This window comes from Myotis daubentonii, chromosome 16 (assembly GCF_963259705.1).
Source record: "Myotis daubentonii chromosome 16, mMyoDau2.1, whole genome shotgun sequence".
Classification (NCBI taxonomy): Eukaryota; Metazoa; Chordata; class Mammalia; order Chiroptera; family Vespertilionidae; genus Myotis; species Myotis daubentonii.
The window spans coordinates 53,982,793-54,001,455 of NC_081855.1; the positions used below are offsets into that span (position 1 = coordinate 53,982,793).

At 61.7% G+C, this 18,663-nt stretch overlaps 2 protein-coding genes across 5 annotated transcripts; one reads left to right on the forward strand and one right to left on the reverse strand.

Moving 5' to 3' along the window:
• Positions 1-3,551: 3,551 nt before the first annotated feature.
• On the reverse strand, positions 3,552-10,375 carry USH1G (USH1 protein network component sans). 2 transcript variants are annotated; one of them, XM_059671140.1, is made up of 3 exons: positions 9,279-10,373; positions 5,992-7,209; positions 3,552-5,148 (listed from the first exon to the last, which is right to left on the reverse strand). In XM_059671140.1, exons 1-3 carry the CDS (start codon positions 9,440-9,442, stop codon positions 5,145-5,147), a joined length of 1,386 nt encoding a protein of 461 aa, XP_059527123.1. In that variant the 5' UTR covers positions 9,443-10,373; the 3' UTR covers positions 3,552-5,144. The 2 variants fall into 2 exon arrangements, with proteins under 2 accessions (XP_059527123.1, XP_059527124.1); XM_059671141.1 differs by lacking the exon at positions 3,552-5,148 and having other exon boundaries at positions 5,988-7,209; positions 9,279-10,375.
• An 84-nt stretch (positions 10,376-10,459) lies between these two features.
• OTOP2 (otopetrin 2) lies at positions 10,460-18,178 on the forward strand. 3 transcript variants are annotated; one of them, XM_059671143.1, is made up of 7 exons: positions 10,460-10,645; positions 10,894-11,217; positions 11,729-11,865; positions 13,010-13,068; positions 13,534-13,655; positions 15,191-16,068; positions 17,680-18,178. In XM_059671143.1, exons 2-7 carry the CDS (start codon positions 10,905-10,907, stop codon positions 17,848-17,850), a joined length of 1,680 nt encoding a protein of 559 aa, XP_059527126.1. In that variant the 5' UTR covers positions 10,460-10,645; positions 10,894-10,904; the 3' UTR covers positions 17,851-18,178. The 3 variants fall into 3 exon arrangements, with proteins under 3 accessions (XP_059527126.1, XP_059527125.1, XP_059527127.1); XM_059671142.1 differs by having other exon boundaries at positions 10,461-10,645; positions 10,872-11,217; XM_059671144.1 differs by having other exon boundaries at positions 10,461-10,645; positions 10,872-11,217; positions 15,194-16,068.
• The last annotated feature ends 485 nt before the right edge of the window (positions 18,179-18,663 follow it).

Sequence of the window (18,663 nt, forward strand, 5' to 3'; positions counted from 1 at the left end):
TCACAGGGGTGGGGCCCGGGGAGCGGGGGGAGAAGCAGCCTGGCCTCTGGCTCAGATCTTGGTCATCTGAGAGTGGGACTGGCACCCCAAGCTCCCCTGGCACCAGCAGGACGGGCCCACATTGACAGGGTGCCTCAGCCTCCCCTCCCAGGACCCGACCCCTGGCCTGCCCCAGCTGCCTGCAGCCTCTATCCTCCCTCCCAGGCTGCCAGCCATCCCGCAAGGACCAAGCCAGGTTGGTGACACGGCCCAGAGGCAGGTCAGGGAGTGAGGGGGTGAGGGAGAGGGGGCCAGGCTTGTGCTGGTGGGAGCACTGCTGAGGCTCCGAGGGCTGCCAGTCTGTCCTCACCTTACAGGAAAGGAAATGGAGGCCCAGGCTATCTTGCCAAAGTACATAGCAAGTTAGGTCCTTGAAAGCCCAAGGCTGGGGATGTTAGGAACCCAGACTCCTGGCTGGTGAGGTTCCTCAAGGGGCACCTGGCTGCTCCCTCTGAGTCCGGTTGGCACCACAGTCCAGTGTGTGTCAGTGACGCTGAATATGGGTGAGCCTGAAGGGTGTGTGTTGGGCCTGGTGGGGTTGGCGCCAGCGCTGGGAGTGAGAGCCGGGGTTCTCAGATAGTATGAAGGCCGAGAGCCGTGTGTAGAGCGAGGCTCTTGACTCAGACACACCCAGGTCCCACTCCAGGCTGTGTGACCTTAGGCAAGTCACTTGGCCTCTCTGACCCTCAGTTTCCTGAGGGGGTGTGGAAGAAGGCGATACCAGTTACCTTAACAGTTCTCTGGGGAGAGTATTAAGATCATTTCTCTTTTTGTTGTTGTTTTAAATGTGTTTTTATTTATTTTTAGAAAGTGAGGAAGGGAGAGGGATAGAGAAAAAAATCAGTAAGAGAGGAGCATCATTGATGGGCTGCCTCCTGCACGCCCCTTCCTGGGGATTGCGCCAGCAACCCAGGCCGAGAATGGACTCTTGACCTCCTGCTTCATAGGTTGACGCTCAACCACTGAGCCACACCAGCCAGAAAAGATCATTTCTGTAGAATGGATACCAATGGAGCACAAAGGGCAAGTGTCGTGGTAGATACAGTTACCACTAATGGCAGTTCCTGTGCAATTGTAATTATTGTTGAATATTGATATGACTTAAATCTGATACCCCGTGGTATCGATAGTGATAGTAAAACGTGGTTTCCATTTCCAGCAAGAAAAGGGCCTGCACGTGCTCGCTCTGCCTGTTTCCCGCTCCTCCTTGCGCATGGTTTCCGTGTGTGTGTGTGTGTGTGTGTGTGTGTGTGTGTGTGTGTGTGTAAGGCTGAGGTTCAGGGCCATGGGGACTCCTCCCACAGCTCTGAAGTATGACCAAGCTGTGTAGACGGTGTGGGGAGCATTGAAAGGGGAGTCTGGGGACCACCCAGCATGTCAGTTCTCTCTGCCATGGGCACAGGAATGCCCAGGCCTGGCTGATGCCCATGAGCCCTCCTCATCTCCAGGTTCCTGTCCACCAGGTCAGGCTGGGTTGTCATCGCCCCCTGCTGGTCAGATGAGGATGGGTGTTTAGTGGGGGAGGGGCTGTCTCAGGAGACTGCTCCCTGGGACTGCCTAGGGCTCACCTGGGTGGGGCCGGGACCACAGGAACAATGGGTCTGTTTCAGGCCACCCATAAGCATGATCATTATTAACTGTTGTGTGTTAAGTGCTTTTCCCCCATTAGCATTTCACCCCCTAGTGACCTATGGGATTAACACTGTTATTATAATAAATTATAATCCCTATTCTACAGCTGAGAAAACAGACTCAAGAGGTGGGGTAACCTATCCAAGGCCATACAGCTAGAAAGGGGCGGAGATGGTTTTGCTGTCCAGATCTGGCCGCCTCCTGAGTCTTGCCGCCTCCCATAAACCCGAGTGTCATGTTGTCCAGGACTGGCTAACATGGGCACAGGAGGCAGCTGGCACCATGGAAGGCATCGGGAAACCTGGTACTACTTTGTCCACTTGGCTGCTCTGTGACCTTCAGCCAGTCCCTTGCCCTCTGGCCTCAGTTAACCTCGGCTGTAAAATAAGGACTTGAGCCACATACCCAGAGGCCCTTCCTGCCTCTGATTCATTCCCCCACCCTCATCTCCTTCCATCAGTAATCCCACTTATGATAGGGTCCACCCCAGGCTGACTAAGGCTCTTAACCGGGGTTCCTGGGCCTCTTGGGGCTCCGTGAACGGCCGAAGTTGTGAATGAAAGTGCACTTGAGTGTATGCACGCCCCATGTGCACCTTCCAGGGAAAGTGTCCATATCATCGTCAGATTGCAATCCCCGACGGCTAAGAATCATTGGTTATCCTAACCTTTTAGAAAGAATCTCCCGAACTCGACCTAAACTTTTAGGGGAACGAGTGGAGCAAGCTGAGTCTGGTGTAAAATTCTCCCCTTCACTCTGTGTGTCCCCCAGGCTTCTGGAGCCACCAGCTCTTCGCCCCCAGGCTTCCACCCTCAGCCGCACTGACCTCCGGAGACGCCGCCCCCACTGCTCCGGGTTAGCCTCTGGCTCCGCGCTGACGCTCTGATCCTCTCCCTTGTCATTGAGAGTCTTCGTCCCCATGTCCTTCCCTGGACCTGCTTCGCCCCGACAGGCCGGTCTTTCCAGAGGTAGGTGCAGTGACCAGGATGGCCAGTAGGGGTCGCTGGGCTGATGAACCCGTTGAGCATGGGAGGCAGAATCTCGCGTTTTATTGGCCCTCTTGGCAGACCCAGGGTGAGGAAAGGAGGCCTGTGTCTGGGTCTGGACCTTCCTCTTGGTAAGCCTCAGCTTTTTCATCTGTAAAGTGGAGGGAGGTGGCCTAGAACCCCTAGATGGTTGCTACGCAACCTTCCAGCCCTGCGGTCCTGTGGACCTTGCTGATGGATGCTGGAGGGCGGGGGTTGTCTTGAACTCCCCTTGGCAGAAGCACGTGGACCAGCATCCTTAGGGAATGGAACAAAACTCCAGAGCCCTTTCCCAAACTTGACTGAGAAAACAGAGCCCATTGTCCTGCAGCTTGAGGGGGAGCTGGAAGAAAGGAGGGTTCTAAAAGGGCTGCCCCGAGAGCTTCCTGAGAGGCCTCCCAGAGGCGGGCGGGGGGCCTTGATTCAGGGCTGGCGGGGCCCAGGTGGTGGGTGGCAGTGTGCTGGTATGCGGCTTCTGCCCGTGTCTGGAGAAGCCCAGGCAGACCCCGGTGAGAGGAGAGAGAGCAGGGGCAGGCCCCGGGGAACAGGCTGGTGCCTGGGCCGCCTCCCCACTCAGCTGCTGGGGGGCCCCAGTGGGCTCATCCCAGTTCTGAGCCCTCCCTCTCCATCAGCTCCAAATTCTGGGCCCAGAGAGCAGGGGAAGGCCCGGGGGTGAGGGGAGGCCCCGCAGCAGCCCGGGGAGGCGTGCCCAACCGCCCATGCCAAGAGTCCCTCCGAGAAATAGGACCAAGTCCTCAAAGGCACAAAACGCCCTCTCCCCCCCCACCCCACCCCCTTGCCCACTTCATCCAACCCTCTCCCACCCCCATGTGATTAAAGAGCAGGACACAGGCATGACGATGTTGCAGAACATACTCTGCACAGGTTATAATGAACCTGCAGGAGGGGCGCTGTGCACAGGGTGGGAGTCACAGAGCCCCCCCCCCAGCACAGGAGAACAGGAGGGGCTGAGGCAGGGCACAGCCAGGAACAGGGGAAAGGGCAGCACCTGGGGCTCCGAGGAAATCTAGTCGGCACTTGGGGTGGCCCCAGGCTCAGGCCGAGAACAGGGAGGAGGACTGGGGTGGGCTCAGGGTGGCAGTGGCAGGCAGCACAGCCCTCCGGGTGGGACCCGACCACCTCCATCACACCCCAGCTCTGGGCATGGCCGGACAGGGCCCACACCCAAGACACCCAAAGGGAGGCCTGTGGCATTCTTTGGGGGTTCCACTTCCCTGCCCCAGCCAAGGAAGGGGTGCGGGGGGAGGGAGGGCTGTGGCAGTGCTCCCAGCAGAAGCTGCTTCCAAGCTGAAGGTCGGGGATGGGGTCCATTGCATGGGGGTAGGCATGGGCTCACACATGTGGGTGGGCCCCTGAGCAACTCCCACATCTGTGACCTCCAAGAGCTCCGAGGACACCTGTCTGAGGACCCTCTGGGGTTGGCCTTTCTCCTACGAGCTCTCTCGCTTAGCCGCTATTCGTACAGAACAGGCCGCCGCCCAGCCGCTCCCAGGCCTTGAGGGAAATCCATCAACCAACCCCCAACACAAGCACACAGAGCCCTGAGACAATCAGCAGCTGAGCTTATGCACCTCCTCAGGCTGCTCCAGTGTCCGCATGACGGCCTGCCCACACTAGACTGGACACCCTGCCATGCCCAGCTCCACCTGCCTCGGGCCCGGGGCCATAATACTGCAGCCGGTTACTCTAGCACCTTGCATCTGTGGCCCTGACCCTCTGGGGTCCCTGGGGGGCCAGGCTACACAGCCAAGGAGAGGGGAGGTGGAGGAGGACAGGGTAGGGAGGGCAGAGTCAGGCTGGGCTCCTCCCCAGGGTGAGCTGGGAAGGACACCAGTCACCCCCGCCCCATACACACACACACACACACACACACACACACACACACACACACGCACTCCAGCCTGGCACTCCAACTCCCCAGCATGGCCAGTGGGAGAAAGAGAGGGGGCTGGCTGTGCTAGGGGTAGGGGTGGGGACTGAGGTCAGGGCATTTGGCTGAAGAGTTGAGCCAGGACCTCCTCTCTGGAGTGTGAGGCGAGGCAGCCCCAACTCTTCTCTTCCCAGAAATGCAGGACATGAGCAAGTGTCCAGCCTGAGCAACGGGATCCCCGGAGGAGGGATGGGAGGGAGAGCGGCCCCTGGGACAGGCTGCGCCCACCCCTCACACACCCACTGCCACCCGCTCTCATGGGCACTAGTCTAGTCCCCGGGCCTCCTGCAAATTCACACGTCCTTTAGGGCCACTCCAATGGGGGTGGCTCAAGGGCTCCAGGACCCTTCTGGGCGCCTCCAGGCCATACCCTCTTCCGAGTCCCTGCCCCTGGGGAGGGCCCGGGGCTGCAGGGCTGGCAACTGTGGAGACTTCCTGGCCCCACCGTGGGTTGTGGCAACTTGCAATTCACTTTGGTCTGGGAGAGAAGGCCCCTGTTATCTGTAGGGAAAGAGACAGAAACAGACCTCAGAGAAGAGCCTCTGAGAGGGGTTCAACCAAGACTAGCCATCTGGACAACTTACTGTTGGGCAGGCTGATGGTCAGGAATGGGGACACTTGCCTAGGGGTGCCCACCCCACACCCCAAACTCTAAACCACACTGCCTCCCCACATCCACCCCTGCCCACACATGTAGGGTAAAGGCCAGAGATACGAAAAGGGCTTGTGGTTTGACATGAGGGAGGGGTCGGGGCAGGGATGGGCCACGGCTCGGCCAGTGTGGCAGCAGCTTTGAGCTACCCGTGGCTTCCCGAACGCAGGTGACAACGCTGCTCTTCCTGGGAGTCACCTAGTCCCCAGGCTTTAGAGTCACATAGACAGCGAGCCAGCCCAGCTCTGCCTCAGCAGCAGCAGGCCCTCGGGGTGAGCTACCCAAACCCTCCGAGCCCCCACTTGCTCACTAGAAAGTGGGGGTGATCTAGCCCCGCTCTGGGGAGCTGGGAGGATTAAATGAAAGAACAAGTGCAGGGACTTGGGAGGGCTCCAAACATCCCGCTGCGATGACTGACCACCAGGTCTCGTCCGGACTAAGACACCCACTTCCCCAAATTCTGATAAGCCCACAACAGAGGTGCACTTTACATTCGCTGTGATAAGAAAGCCTGGGTGAAAGTCTTCACCAATTGGCAGCCCCTTTTTCTGAAGTGGGGGGGCGGGTGGTAAATAAAATAAGTGGGGCCTCATGTGATGGATCCAGACTACCCCTCACTTCCGGGGAAAGCAGATCCCCTCCCCCTCCAACCCCTGTCTCCCCGCCCATGGGGGGGGGGGGCAGGCACTCACAGCTCCGTGTCCTCCAGGGCCGGCGGGCGCTCCAGCGCCTGCCTCCGCCTCCGCACGGCCCCCAGGATCTTCTTGCGGGACCCCAGGGGGACGCTGATGCTGCGGAGGTCGAGGTCTGAGCACAGCATCAGGGCTTCCAGGTCGATCTTCTCCTGCCGCAGGAGGGAGGCGAAGTCCTCCATGTGCAGGGAGGCCAGGAAGGTCTCCAGCGGGGTCGTCTCGGGCTCCAGGTCCTCATCGAGGCCCAAGTCCAGCTCGTCCCAGGGCAGCTCCTCCCCGCAGCTGCGCTCCTGCAGGCTGTTGGCACTGCCCAGGCTGTCGTCGTCCAGGCTGGGGGAGCTCTGCAGCCGGCCCCGCGGCGTGCCCGCGCCGTCCAGCGCCGCGTCCTCCCGGCCCAGCCCCTGCAGCCCGCTGCTCAGGTAGTTCCTGCGGAACACCATGGTGCCCAGGCCCGGGCGGGTAAACAAGGAGTCGTGGCCGGAGTCGGTGCTGACCTCCGAGTGGGCGGGCTCGGCCGCCAGCGTGGCACGGGAGACGCTGTCCTCGTCCGAGAGGAACATGTCCCGGAGCGGGGAGCGCCCCCACTCCTTGGGGTTGGCGTAGTTGCCCTGGCGCACGAACATCACGTCGCTGCCCAGCTGCAGGCCCGAGAGCGAGCGCACGCTCTTGCGGCCGTCCTCGGAGACCTTGAAGGTGCCCTCGCCGCCGTGCTTGCGCCGCTCCAGCTTCCGCTGGATCTTGGTCTTGCCCCTGTTGGTGCCATGCAGGGTGGCCTGCGAGTAGGGCAGGTGGCTGCCCAGCGCCAGGTGCTGCAGCCGGCGGCTCAGGGTGCTGGACGTGAGGCTGGAGAAGCTGAGCGTGTCGGAGCGCTCGGCCAGCTCGCGCCGGTAGCGCCGCTCCATGCGCTCGTGGTGCTTTCGCTGCATCTTGGCGCACTCGCGGATGCGCCGCTCCGCCTCGCGGAAGGCCTTGTCCTTCAGCTTGCCCACCAGCTTGGGGTTGAGGCTGCTCTGCTTGGCCGCGATGGAGTCCAGGTAGCGCACGCACTCCATGTGGCCCTTCATGGCGGCCATGTCCAGCGGGGTGTGGTAGTCGTTGTCCAGGCACCAGATGTTGGCCCCGAAGGACACCAGGAAGGAGAGGCAGTGCAGGTGGCCATTGGAAGCGGCCAGGTGCAGGGGCGTGTTGCCCCAGATGTCACACTTGTCCGGGTCGCCCCTGCAGGGAGAACACGTGGGGAGGGGGGATGAGCCACCGCAGCTCAGGCGGGCCGTCGGCAGTGGCTGCGGGTGAGGGGAGCTCCCAGCCTCCCCCACGGTCACACCAGCCCAGCCTGAGATCTCTCCTGATTCCATGAGACGCGCAGCCCTGGGCCGCTAGTCGGATGTAGACCGGGGCCCCGGGTACGCAGGGGGTGGGGCGACAGAGAAGGCGGGGCCAGGGCGGGGCTTTCCCCAAGAGAACTGAGGGCTGGGAATCTCAGGGGATGAATAATTGATGCCCAGAGAGAAAGGGGTGAATTATTCATGGGGCCCAGTGGGGAGCTGGCCCAGAGAGGTGGTGGGCCAGGGCGAGTCTGGGTCTCTAGGCAGGCGTGGTGGTGAGCGTGGCTGCGTGTGCGGGGGTGATCGTAGGAGGGTGAGGGGTGGTGTGTGCTGGGCCCGAGCCCTGGGTGAGTGCGGGTGCGTGAGGGCGTGTGCCTGCGTGGCGTGGGCACAGCCATGTCTGCAGGGAGCAGGGCCAGGCCTGGCAAGCCCGAGTGTGAGAGCAGGTGTCGGGTCTTGGCCTGGGCCAGAAGGGGAGCGTGGGGGCAGCCAGGACTCGAGGGAGGAGGAGGGAAGTCTGCAACCGGGGCCCAGCGCCCTCTCCGCCCCGCTGCCCCATCTCTAGGAGCCCTGCGAGGCGGGCCTGCCCAGGGGACCCACCCAGCCCCTGCAGCACCCTCTACACCAGCAGGGCCCCCCCCCCCCCCGCAGGGCAGCCTCCCGCTGGCTCCTCCAAGCTCTCCCCTCCCGCAGGACCCAGCTCAGTGCCTCTGCCTCAGGCTAATGAGGCCACAAGGCCACCCCTCAGGGCTGGAGAAAGAATCACCCCTTTGTCACTACCGCTCCCTGAGCAACCCCCTCCTCACCCCCCTTCCAAGTTGCCAAGTCCCGCAGGACCATGTGGGGAAGGGCTGCTCGGCATCTGGTGTCCACACCTAGACCCCACCCTTGCCCTTTGTGGGAGTTGGGCGGGGGGGGGGGGGGGGGTGAGTTCCCCTGAGGGAGGGGCAGGAGGGCAGGATCACGTGTGTCCTCTTGGGGTGGAGAGGGGCCAGTCAGCCTTTTGGAACGTGGTTCAGCTGCCTGATCGTAAGGGCTGCCCCCCCCCCAGGAACAGCCACCCAGGGAGGCCAGGGGGTTCCCCCACCCACCACCTATTCAGGCCACAGGCCGGCCCCTGGCCTCCACCGCGTGTCCAGGACCCTCCTAGGGCATCTCCTCCTCCTCCTCTCTGTCCAGGCTGCCCTGGTGTCTGTCCGCGTCAGCCTGACTTCTCTTCTAAATCCGCTGGGGGCGGGGAGTTGTCCACAAAGCCCTTCAGCCCCAGGAGCCCCCTTCAGTCCCTGAACCCTGCATTCCTCAACGGCTACCCCCAAACCCTTCCCTGGCCCTGACGCCTGGGCTCTCTGCTCCCCCTCCCGAGGCCTAGACAATTCCAAACGGAGGGAGGGGAGCCTTCCGTGGGGGAGGGGTGCAGCGGGAGTTGCGGGCTGGCTGAACCCAGTGACATTTGGTGCTGTGGGCAATGCCCATAAATCCCGGCAGGGAGCCAAGAGAGAGAGTGTGAGCCCAGCCTGGGGGGCAGGGGGGACACTGCTGGGCGAGCCCTCAGATCCAGGCTGGGTGGGCAGCGGGCCCCCCTTCTTTTCTAGCCCCCCTCTGTCCCCTCTGAGGCGTGAGCACCTTCTCTCCCCTCTCACTGTGCCTCTCACACTTGCTGCAAGGTGCCGCCCACGCAGGAGACCTCTCCCACCTCCCCCTCCCCCTGCAGCCCCTCCCACAAGCATGAACCCCCAAATCCTAGCCCTCCTCTCCTAGCCCCATATCCAGGTCACAAGTGTCACAGGCCTCGGCCGGTGTCCCCCTCCCTCCCACGACTGCCAGGCCTCAAGGTCCCACCCCAGGGTCCGTCCCTAGGGAAGGGGGTGGCTCAGAGGAGAGGGGCCTGGGGCCCGGAGGGGCTGGGGGCTGGGAGCGCGGACGCTCTGCCCCCTCCCCGGCGGGGCTGGGCTGGGCACTCACCCCCGGCTCACGATGAGGCGCAGCGACTCCAGGTTGCCGTGGTAAGCAGCCCAGAGCGTGGGGGTCATGCCATCCTCGTCGGGGGCGTTCAGCTCCTTCCGGGTGGCCTCCTTGAGGAGCTCCAGGTAGCCGTCCCGGGCCGCCCGGTGGTACTGGTCGTTCATGGCTCCCGACTTGGACGGGGCGGGCCAGCGGCTCGGGAAAAGGCCCCCCGCGGGGGAGGTTTTCGGGGTTAGGACCGAGGCATGGGGTGGGGGGGAGGGGGCCGGGCAGGGGCCGGGGCCGCCAGCCCCGCTGCCGCAGACGGTGGGTGCGGAGCGCAGAGCCGCCGCTGCTCCGACATCTGAGCCGCGCACCGGCCGAGGGGGAGGATCTCCCGCGGCCCAGGGAGCCGCCCCGGGCTGCCCCTGGGTCCTAAACACCCTGGGCCCGAGAGCCCTGGGGTGACCGGGCGAGGCCCTGCCCTCTCCCCCAAAATGTCTACCCCCGCTCCCTGCGCAGGGAGGACCTGTCCAGGGGCAGTCCCGGGTCTGGCCTCACTAGGGCCCGGGCGCGCGGCCCCCGGTGTCTCCGCGCATCCCAGGACCGGGCCGAGGGCCGGGCAGGGTGTCCGCGGCAGTCCCGCCCCCTGGGGCAGCGGGCGGGAGAGGGCTGTTAGTGCCAACCGCGGGACCCGCAGCGGGTAGAACCCGCGGTCCCGTCAGCCGTCCGCTCCCGCGGGGTCAGCAGACTCTCCAGCAGGGGGCGCTGGAGACCCGCGCGGACTCCGCGCGCCGCGGGAGGACTTGTATCCAAGCTAGACGTGGGCGCAGCCAGCCGAGCAGGAGCAGGGGGGCAGGGGCAGGGGGGCAGGGGCTGGGGGGCAGGGGCAGGAGGGAGAGGGGACTTGGATCGCTGAGAGGGAGCCGGGGAAAGGGGCACGAGGGGCCAGAGTTGGGGCAGCAACAGAGGCGCACAAAAAGGTACAGGGCGCGCCGAGGGCGTTGCGGTGCCCCCAGGTCCTTGGGGCATCCACTGAACAGTTCTCAGGGTTCCGGGGCGCCAGGGCGTGAAGGGCCGGGGTGCCCTCTGGGTGCCGAGCCTGGCCCTCAGAGGTGACGGGGCGGCCGGGGTGGGGGTGGGGTGGGGCGCCTCTTAACGGGTAAACATAAATCTCCTTATCTGGCTCCCGCGCTCTTCCCTACATTCAGCTCGGAGGGAAGATGGATCATGTGCGTGGGACTGAGAGGTTTATGGAGCTGAGCTCCGTCCGCTGTAAATCACGCTGCCTTCCCCGCTATAAAGCGCGCGTCCAGCCCGGCGTGGGAGAGAGGCGCCGCTCGCCGCCCTCTGACCCCCAGCTCAGCGCGGGCTCCGGGCGCAGCCAGGTGGGTGCCCGGCCAGGGGCGCACGAACTGGGGAAGTGGGGACCTGGGACGGGGTCCAACGGGGCTGCCGCCGCTCGAGAGCCGCAGTCTCCGCTTCGCTCTTCCCCATTCCCCTCTACCCCCCCCCCCTGCCGGCAGCCCCTTCTGAGTCAGGAATTCCCCGGCCCCCAAATCCAGGGAGCCGCTGGGGGAACGAACCTGGGGTCCTGTTCGCTCCTCCCCGCAGTGACCCCGCCAACCTCCTGCAGTCGCCCCGGCCATGTCCGAGGAGCTGGCCGCCGGCCCCAGGGAAAGCCCGCGGGCGCCGCGGACGGGCCCCCGCGAGGTGTGGAAGAAGGGCGGCCGCCTGCTGTCGGTGCTGCTGGCCGTGAACGTGCTGCTCCTCGCCTGCACGCTCGTCAGCAGCGGCGCCTTCAACAAGGTGGCCGTGTACGACACCGACGTGTTCGCGCTGCTCACCACCATGATGCTGCTGGCCGCGCTCTGGATCGGCTTCTACCTGCTCCGCACCGCGCGCTGCGCCGACGCCGTGCCCTATCGGGACGCGCACGCGGGCCCCATCTGGCTCCGAGGTGCCGGGGACAGCGAAGGCGGAGGTGGGGTGGGCCAGGCAGGGAGCTGGAAGCTGGGGCTCTCCGAGGATTTGGGGAGTGAGTGCGTGGAGGGAGAAGGGTTAGACGTTCCCCTGGCAAGACTAGATGTGGCTGAGGGAGGGTGGGCAGCAGGTGAGGGAGAAGAAGGGAGAGGGTGCCGGAGGGGAGGTGAAGGGGGACCTCTTTGCCCTGTCAAAGATCAAAAAAGGGTGGTCCTGGGAGACCCTCTGATGGAGAGCAGAGAAGAGGTGACAGCTGCAGCCAGAAGAGCCCATTGAGGGCCCTTCTCCCTGTCTATTTAGCCCCAGAGAGATGGGAGCTCAATAGGCCATCCTTCCATCCACCCACTCATCTTTCAGCCCATCCATTCACCTCTACACCTATTCATCCATCCACCCAACCATCCAGCCAGCCATTCATCTAGTCACCTCTCCTCAGACCCATAAGCCTCCTCTCCCACCTGTCTGACCCCCCGCCCCCCCATTCCCAGGTGGGCTGGTGCTGTTTGGGATCTGCACCCTGGTCATGGATGTCTTCAAGACAGGCTACTACTCCAGTTTCTACGAGTGCCAGTCGGCCATCAAGATTCTGCACCCTCTCACCCAGGCTGTGTTTGTCGTCATCCAGGTGGGTGGGTGGATGGGTAGGAGGAGGGTCCTTGAATGTGGTGGACAGGAACCAGCACCCGGAATGGGGTCAGGAGGGCTGAGCTCCACCCTTATTCTACCCTCAACAGTCAGGTAATGCGGGGATAGGACTGTAGAGGTCATGAGGCACTTGGAAGCACCGGATAATGAAGTCATCGCCAAATGGGAGGGCCACTCGGGGGCCCTGTGGTTTCACTTCAGCCTGAGCAGTACCACCAGTTCGCACCTGAGAGGTGTGAGTCCTGTCAGCCATCCTGTCTCCTAGAGCCTGGCCTGCCCTCCCTGGGTGCCCGTGGAGGGCATCAGTCTCAGCCCAGGGTCCCACCCTGGGCATGGCCAGTTTGCCCTCAGCCTTGGCCCCTATACAGTATTGTGTATTTGTTCAGGAAATAAGATAGGCTGTACCTGGGGTTTTCCCTAGATGTTCAAATATATATATTTTCTTTATTGCACATATAACACTTTGAAACCAAGCTGAGGCAGGACTGGCCCTCCCTGGGACCAGACCGGCCCAGCCCTGTAAGACCAGAATGACCACGTGTATGGTTCCTCCCCTGAACCATCATCCCCAGGGCCCGTTGTCCACAATTCAATACATTTCTGACTGGAATTCATATCATTTTAGTCTTCTACATGTTGTGGGTTTGAAGAATACTCAGGAGAAAGGAAAACACAGAGACCCCACACAGAAGGACTGGCTGGCAGCCAGAGGAGGGCGAGGCCTTGCAGGGCAACCCAGGATGAAGATGGGGCAGGGGGTGTTGCCAAAGCGAGTGAGAAGTCACCAGAGGGTCTTCCTACCTTGGACAAGACCTTGCCTGAGGCTGGCCTTGCTCCCAGGAATAAACAACCAGACACTCAAACTCTGCCAGGCCTCGACCCTGCAAAAAACAGACATGAGGACCAGAAAGTCTTATAGGTGACGTTTTACAAATTATTAAAGAACAGAGCACTGTTTAATGTGAATTGTTCCTGGCCTCATTTTGTGGAGTTAAAATAAACTCGATAACTTAGTGTGAGGGCTTTAGAGGTAGAGAGAGCTTGCTGGGCGTGGCCGTGGGCACTTGAGTTCAGCTGTATTTGCTCTGCAGAGTAATTGACCTCGCCACTCTCTCTCCACGCAGACTTACTTCCTCTGGGTCTCTGCTAAGGACTGTGTTCACGTCCACCTGGATCTGACCCGGTGAGTGCCTGCCCACTGCTCACGGCCCTGCGGCATGCCAGTGCTCACCTTGTGTGAGAGATGAGGGCTGCCAGCCTGGGCCTGGGGCCTCTTTCTGTCCCTTAGGCAGCCTGATTTCCATTTCCATCACCCCGTGCTGTGGTGTGTGTGTGTGTGTGTGTGTGTGTGTGTGCGCGCACGTGGATGCGCACCTGCATGGCTTTGGTGGGATGGGCTGTGCAATGCACTAAATGTTCTTTTTCCCAGGAGAGGGAGCAGGGTGGCCTGAGCTCCTGGGTACACCGCCCCCCCCCCCCCCGACCCCCCAGCATCCCTGCATCCCCGCCAGGCCGTTTCTTCCAAACTCCGCTTCCTGTTCACACAGGGGCCTGACTGCTTCCTTGTGTCTCACCACCACCTCCCACTGGAGCTCCCAAGATGAGCCAAAGGGTCTCACTGGCCTCTTCGCTCTCCCTCCCCAAACAGGTGTGGCCTCATGTTCACACTCACCACCAACCTGGCCAACTGGATGGCGGCCGTGGTGGATGAATCTGTGCACCAGGCCTACTCCCACAACAACACCAGCCACGCCCGCCTGGCTGCCGACCGTGAGTGCCACGCCAGATGCCCCCTGGCCCTGTGACCCTGGGCCTCGGGCTGGGGGCTTTGTTGGCTTGCAGAGTGGATCTCTGCGCCCTCCCAGGAGAGCTACCTCCTGCTCCAGGCTCTGGCTCTGACGCTGACCTGTGGGCGTAGGTGACACGGGAGGGCCCTTCTCACGCTGGAGCACACAGCCTTGGTCCCACTGTCCGGGTCCCCATTCCACTAAAGAAGGGGCTTGGGCTCCCAGAAGAAAGTTGCCCTTTCAAGGGCGATGGGACTGGAGGGAGGGGAAGGGAGCAGTGTCTTGATGGCAGAAGCAGGGATCAGATGGAGAGCCCGGCAAGGAGAAGCTAGAAATAGTCACGATGGCAATGGTGGCCGTCCACTGAGCTCTGCATGCCAGGTGCCAAGTGTGTGAAACCTCATGGTACTTAACCCTCACAGCCTCCCTGTGAGATGGGTAGCATCAATATTCCCATTTTTTCCAGGCGAAGAAACTAAGGCACAGCGAGGTTGTACAGCTCGCCCAAGGTCACAGAGCTTGAAATCGGGCAACTAGTGTTCAGATCCATCTTTGCTTTTAACCCCACTAGTCAGGACCAGACTAGATGACTAAGTCCATCTGGACTTCGCCTAGAGACACAGGCACACCCCCAGTGTGGGAGAGTCCAAGAAGGGGAAGTGTGGGCCCAGCCCCGCCCGCCCCCCCCCCCCGCGAGACCTCCCAGCCCAGCAAGACTGACAAAGGGCCACCTTTTACACACAGGGATTCCTGAGGGTGGCAAAAACCAACCTGGGGAGGCAGCTAACGGAATGTGCTGGGGCTGCGGGGGCACAGAAAGGCACGCCGGCGAGCTACCAGCCCAGACCGGGCTCAGAGTCAGGTCATGTGCGTCAGCTCTGCCATCACAAGTCACTTTGCCTCCATGAGCCTCAGCTTCTCCATCTGCAAAACCAGCTGGCACAGTGCCTGGGATCGAAAGAGATGTTTGCCAAGGCCCAAGGCACCCTACACAGCAGGGGCTGGGTGCAGGACAAGGTCCCTGTCAGTGTGGTCCAGGCCAGGTGACCGGGGGTCAGGGCCCAGACCTAGGCCCAGCAGCTGGCTTTCTGGGCCGCATCAGATGCTGGGGAGAGCTCAGAGGAAGCTGGAACTTTAGGGGTTTCCAAGAGAACCACCTTCTACAAGACCAGAACCTCGCCGACGTCAGGCAGCCAGGGGTCATTCCTGGGGGGGACAGATGGACAGTGTTTTCCTGAAGGAATGGGGTGAAGTGAGCAGCTTTGCAGCTCAGTGTTTTGTTTTTTTAAATTGAGCGCTGGCTATTGTTTGCCGATGTGTCCCGCAGTCTCAGGCACACAGTAGGTGCTCAATAAACATGTGTGGGATGAATGAACATGCCAAGCCCAGCGTGGGTGTTTGGGGTACGGTAGTGAATGTGGCAGAGAGAGAGGTCACAGTCTAGGGGTGAGGCTCTTCAGATGGGGCCCCTCCAGAAAGAGGGGTGGACGGTACAGCTCTGTGCCTGTCTCCCCACAGCAGAGCGAGTGGGCAGCCAGGCCGGAGGCGACTGCGCCTGCGCCACGACCGTCTGCCAGATCTTCGAGCGGGGCTACTTCTACCTGTACCCCTTCAACATCGAGTACAGCCTCTTCGCTTCCACCATGCTCTACGTCATGTGGAAGAACGTGGGCAGGCTGCTGGCCTCCTCCACCCACGGCCACGGCCACGGCCACACCCCATCCCGGGGCAGCCTCTTCCGGGAGACATTCTTTGTGGGCCCCGTCCTGGGCCTGATGCTCTTCCTGGTGGGGCTGGCCGTCTTCATCATCTATGAGGTCCAAGTGAGTGGGGACGGGGACCACACCCAGCAGGCCCTGGTCATCTACTACAGCTTCAACATCGCCTGCCTGGGGCTCATGACCTTGGTCAGCCTGAGCGGCTTGGTCATCTACCGTTTTGACCACCGGGCCATGGACCACCATAAGAACCCCACACGCACCCTGGATGTGGCCCTTCTGATGGGCGCCGCCCTGGGCCAGTACGCCATCTCCTATTACTCTATCGTCGCCGTGGTGGTGGGCATGCCCAGGGACACGCTGGGGGCGCTCAACCTTGCCCACGCGCTGCTCATGATCGCCCAGCACACCTTCCAGAATGTGTTTATCATTGAGAGCCTCCACCGGGGCCCGCCGGGGGCTGAGCCCCAGGACGCCCCTCCCAAGGAACCCTGCCTTACCTTCGCCAACCCGGACGCCCTCCACGCTTTGCCAACCTGCCCACCCACCCCCAGGTCGGTGAGCCCCGGCCTGGTGGGCCCTCAGGAAGCCACGGCCATCTTCCTGGCCCCCCGGGCCCACTGGAGACGCCGATGCCTGAAGGACATTTCTCTGTTTCTTCTGCTCTGCAACATCATCGTGAGTACCTGGGGGGGGGGCGGGGGGCGTGGAGGCTGGGGGGGAGCAGGAAAGAGGTTCTTTCAGGGTTAGTCACTTGGCCTCTCTGTCTTGGCCCCAGCCTACTCGAGAATCTATGTCTGTCTAGGGAAGGAGTAGGTCTAGGGAAGGAGTGGCTTCCGAGAGGGTCAGGTGCAGCCGGGCAAACAGCATCTCAGCACCCAGAGGATGGAGTCCTGGCATTCCGGCAGCCAGGCAGCCACCACAGGAGCCGGAAGGGTCCCAGGGAATGCTGGGGAAGGAGGGGAGAGGGGGCAGGGCCAAGGGGAGAGGGAGCTGTGAGAACTGATGTGGGGAGTGGGGGCCCTCACCCTCAGGGGGGAGGTGTGACTGCTCCTGGGAGCTCATGACCAGCCTGCTGCTTAGAATAACTGGGGCAGCAGCAGGAAGCAGCGGAGGGCAGTGTAAGTGCGAGCGGTCGATTAGCAGCGGCGGGCTGGCCCGGAAGGGGGGCGCCCACAACAGCACCCCCTCCCCAGTGACTCAGCAAAGCCCCTGACTAAGAGAGACTCCTCTGGACCCCAGCAGACTTCACCCAACACAAATATGCGCCGTGCATGGAAACTCTCCTCACAAGGGTGCACCCCACTAGAGGGGCACCCCTAATGTAGCTACCACCCCACCGCACAGACCTAATCCCAGGGGAAACCTCTGACACAGAAACACGCGCCCATGTGAGTACTTCCCAGAGAGAGACACACCTAGAGAAATTTCACTCGCTGTGAATATGGTCCTTCCAGCTCTATCACCTTCCATAGAAAACAATACCCGTAATATAGAAACAGCCTTGATGTGGGTTTGTCAACGTAAAACATCTCCAGAGAGACTCCACCCCATGAAAAACACCAACCATCCATCCTAACTGGGGTGCGTTCTTAGTGAAGTCCCCACTGTACATATTGCCCTCCTGCAGGTAGTCTATAGAAAAAGAGGGCGGCACGCTCCCACCTACCAGGGGAATCTATCCTGAGCCGGCCCCAGCCCTGGCCCCGCCCCCACCTTCTGCTGGCCCCGCCCACTGGCTGGGCGTCGCCTTGGGAAAGGCTGTTTTTGCTCCAGGTACCTGAGCCTGGATCACCTCTGAGAGCAGCATTTTATAGGACAGAAACAGGCTGAGAAAAGGGCTGCGACGTGCCCAATGGCACGGCTAATTGGGAATGGGGGTGGGGAGGGGGGTGAGCCCACACCAGAACCTTCTGGCTGGATCCCGCCCCTCCTGCCTTGGCCCTGGCTGATTTGCCACACATCTCTCCAGCTCCTGATTTAGCCATTTCCAAATGTGTATCAAATTCTCACATCATCTAATGAAACCTCTTCTCCTCTCTCCATCCCACAAGTGGGGCCTCCTATGGGGGAGCTGTGATCACAGGGCGAGTCCTATGGGGTGGGCAAGCCGAGTCCGGCACATTTCCTGAACTCCTTAGAGAGCACCAGTCCCTTCCAAGATGCGGGAGGTCCCCACTCAGCAACACCCAGCCCTTGCTGTCCACCCAACTGCAGGGCTGGGGCCCCCGGCGAACCCCACGGATGTGGCCAGTCGGGTCGGGTCCTGACACACCGTCTCCCCCACAGCTGTGGGTCATGCCCGCCTTCGGGGCCCGCCCTCACTTCAGCAACAAGGTGGAGGTGGACTTCTACGGCTACTCCCTCTGGGCCGCCATCGTCAACATCTGCCTGCCTTTCGGCATCTTCTACCGCATGCACGCCGTCTCCAGCCTGCTGGAGGTCTACGTGCTGGCCTGAGGCCCCCGCAGACACGCCCACCCAGAGACCCCCGGGAGTGAGCCCCAGGCTGGCACATGACCGCTCGTACCCCCGCTGGCCCCAGAGTGGAATTTTCACAAAAGCTATTTTTTCAGGATGTTTTTAAATTGCAATCGGGACATGCCCAGCCACCCCGGCATGACCCTGGTGCATGGGGCTACGGGGCAGGGACACCTCTCCCTAAAGCGTTTCTAGAACCAGGTAAGATCAGGAAGCGTCGGTGGCTTTGGCTCCGCCCCTAATCCCAGCCCTGTGACCTGGCCAGTGCTGCTGCCCGGAGCTGGGAACCAATAAACCTGCAGTTCGCGTCCTGTCCCCCACTTCTTGTGTCAGCCACCCCATATGACATGATCACAGGAGAGGATCTTGGAGAGGTCTTCAGCTTTTCAGTGGTTGAACCAAGTCTGAGTTACAAACCAAATATACAGACCATGACCTGGTGGCGGGACAGAGTCCCCAAGCTGCCCCTTCTTTCCTGTGTCCTCAAGGGAACACATTTTGCACGTGTCCCGCAACACAGGAAAGGTGAGGAAGTACGGACCTAGTCCACCACCATTTTCCAAAGAACGAATCTAAGGCCCAGAGAGGTCAGGTGACTTGCCCAAGTCACACAGCCAAAGAGGGCCAGAGCCTGTGTCCTAAGAATAATAATTTTCAAACAGCAGAGCATTTCCCCACAAGTAAACTATTTCAGGAACCCAAAACCTCTAACATAGGCATGGATAGGGCTGTTCTGGTTTAACAGGAGTTGGGGATACAGACCTTCACCCCCTGGGCCTCCTCTTCCTCAGC

What these genes read in the sequence shown, in the direction of transcription:
- USH1G (XM_059671140.1), bottom strand. Translation starts at nt 9,442, where the DNA reads ATGAACGACCAGTACCACCGGGCGGCCCGGGACGGCTACCTGGAGCTC. An exon ending in CGCCTCATCGTGAGCCGGGG is followed by an intron (nt 7,210 to 9,278) that starts GTGAGTGCCCAG and finishes TTCTCCCTGCAG; the next exon opens with GGGCGACCCGGACAAGTGTG.
- OTOP2 (XM_059671143.1), top strand. Translation starts at nt 10,905, where the DNA reads ATGTCCGAGGAGCTGGCCGCCGGCCCCAGGGAAAGCCCGCGGGCGCCG. An exon ending in GGGCCCCATCTGGCTCCGAG is followed by an intron (nt 11,218 to 11,728) that starts GTGCCGGGGACA and finishes CCCCATTCCCAG; the next exon opens with GTGGGCTGGTGCTGTTTGGG. An exon ending in CTGTGTTTGTCGTCATCCAG is followed by an intron (nt 11,866 to 13,009) that starts GTGGGTGGGTGG and finishes CTCTCCACGCAG; the next exon opens with ACTTACTTCCTCTGGGTCTC.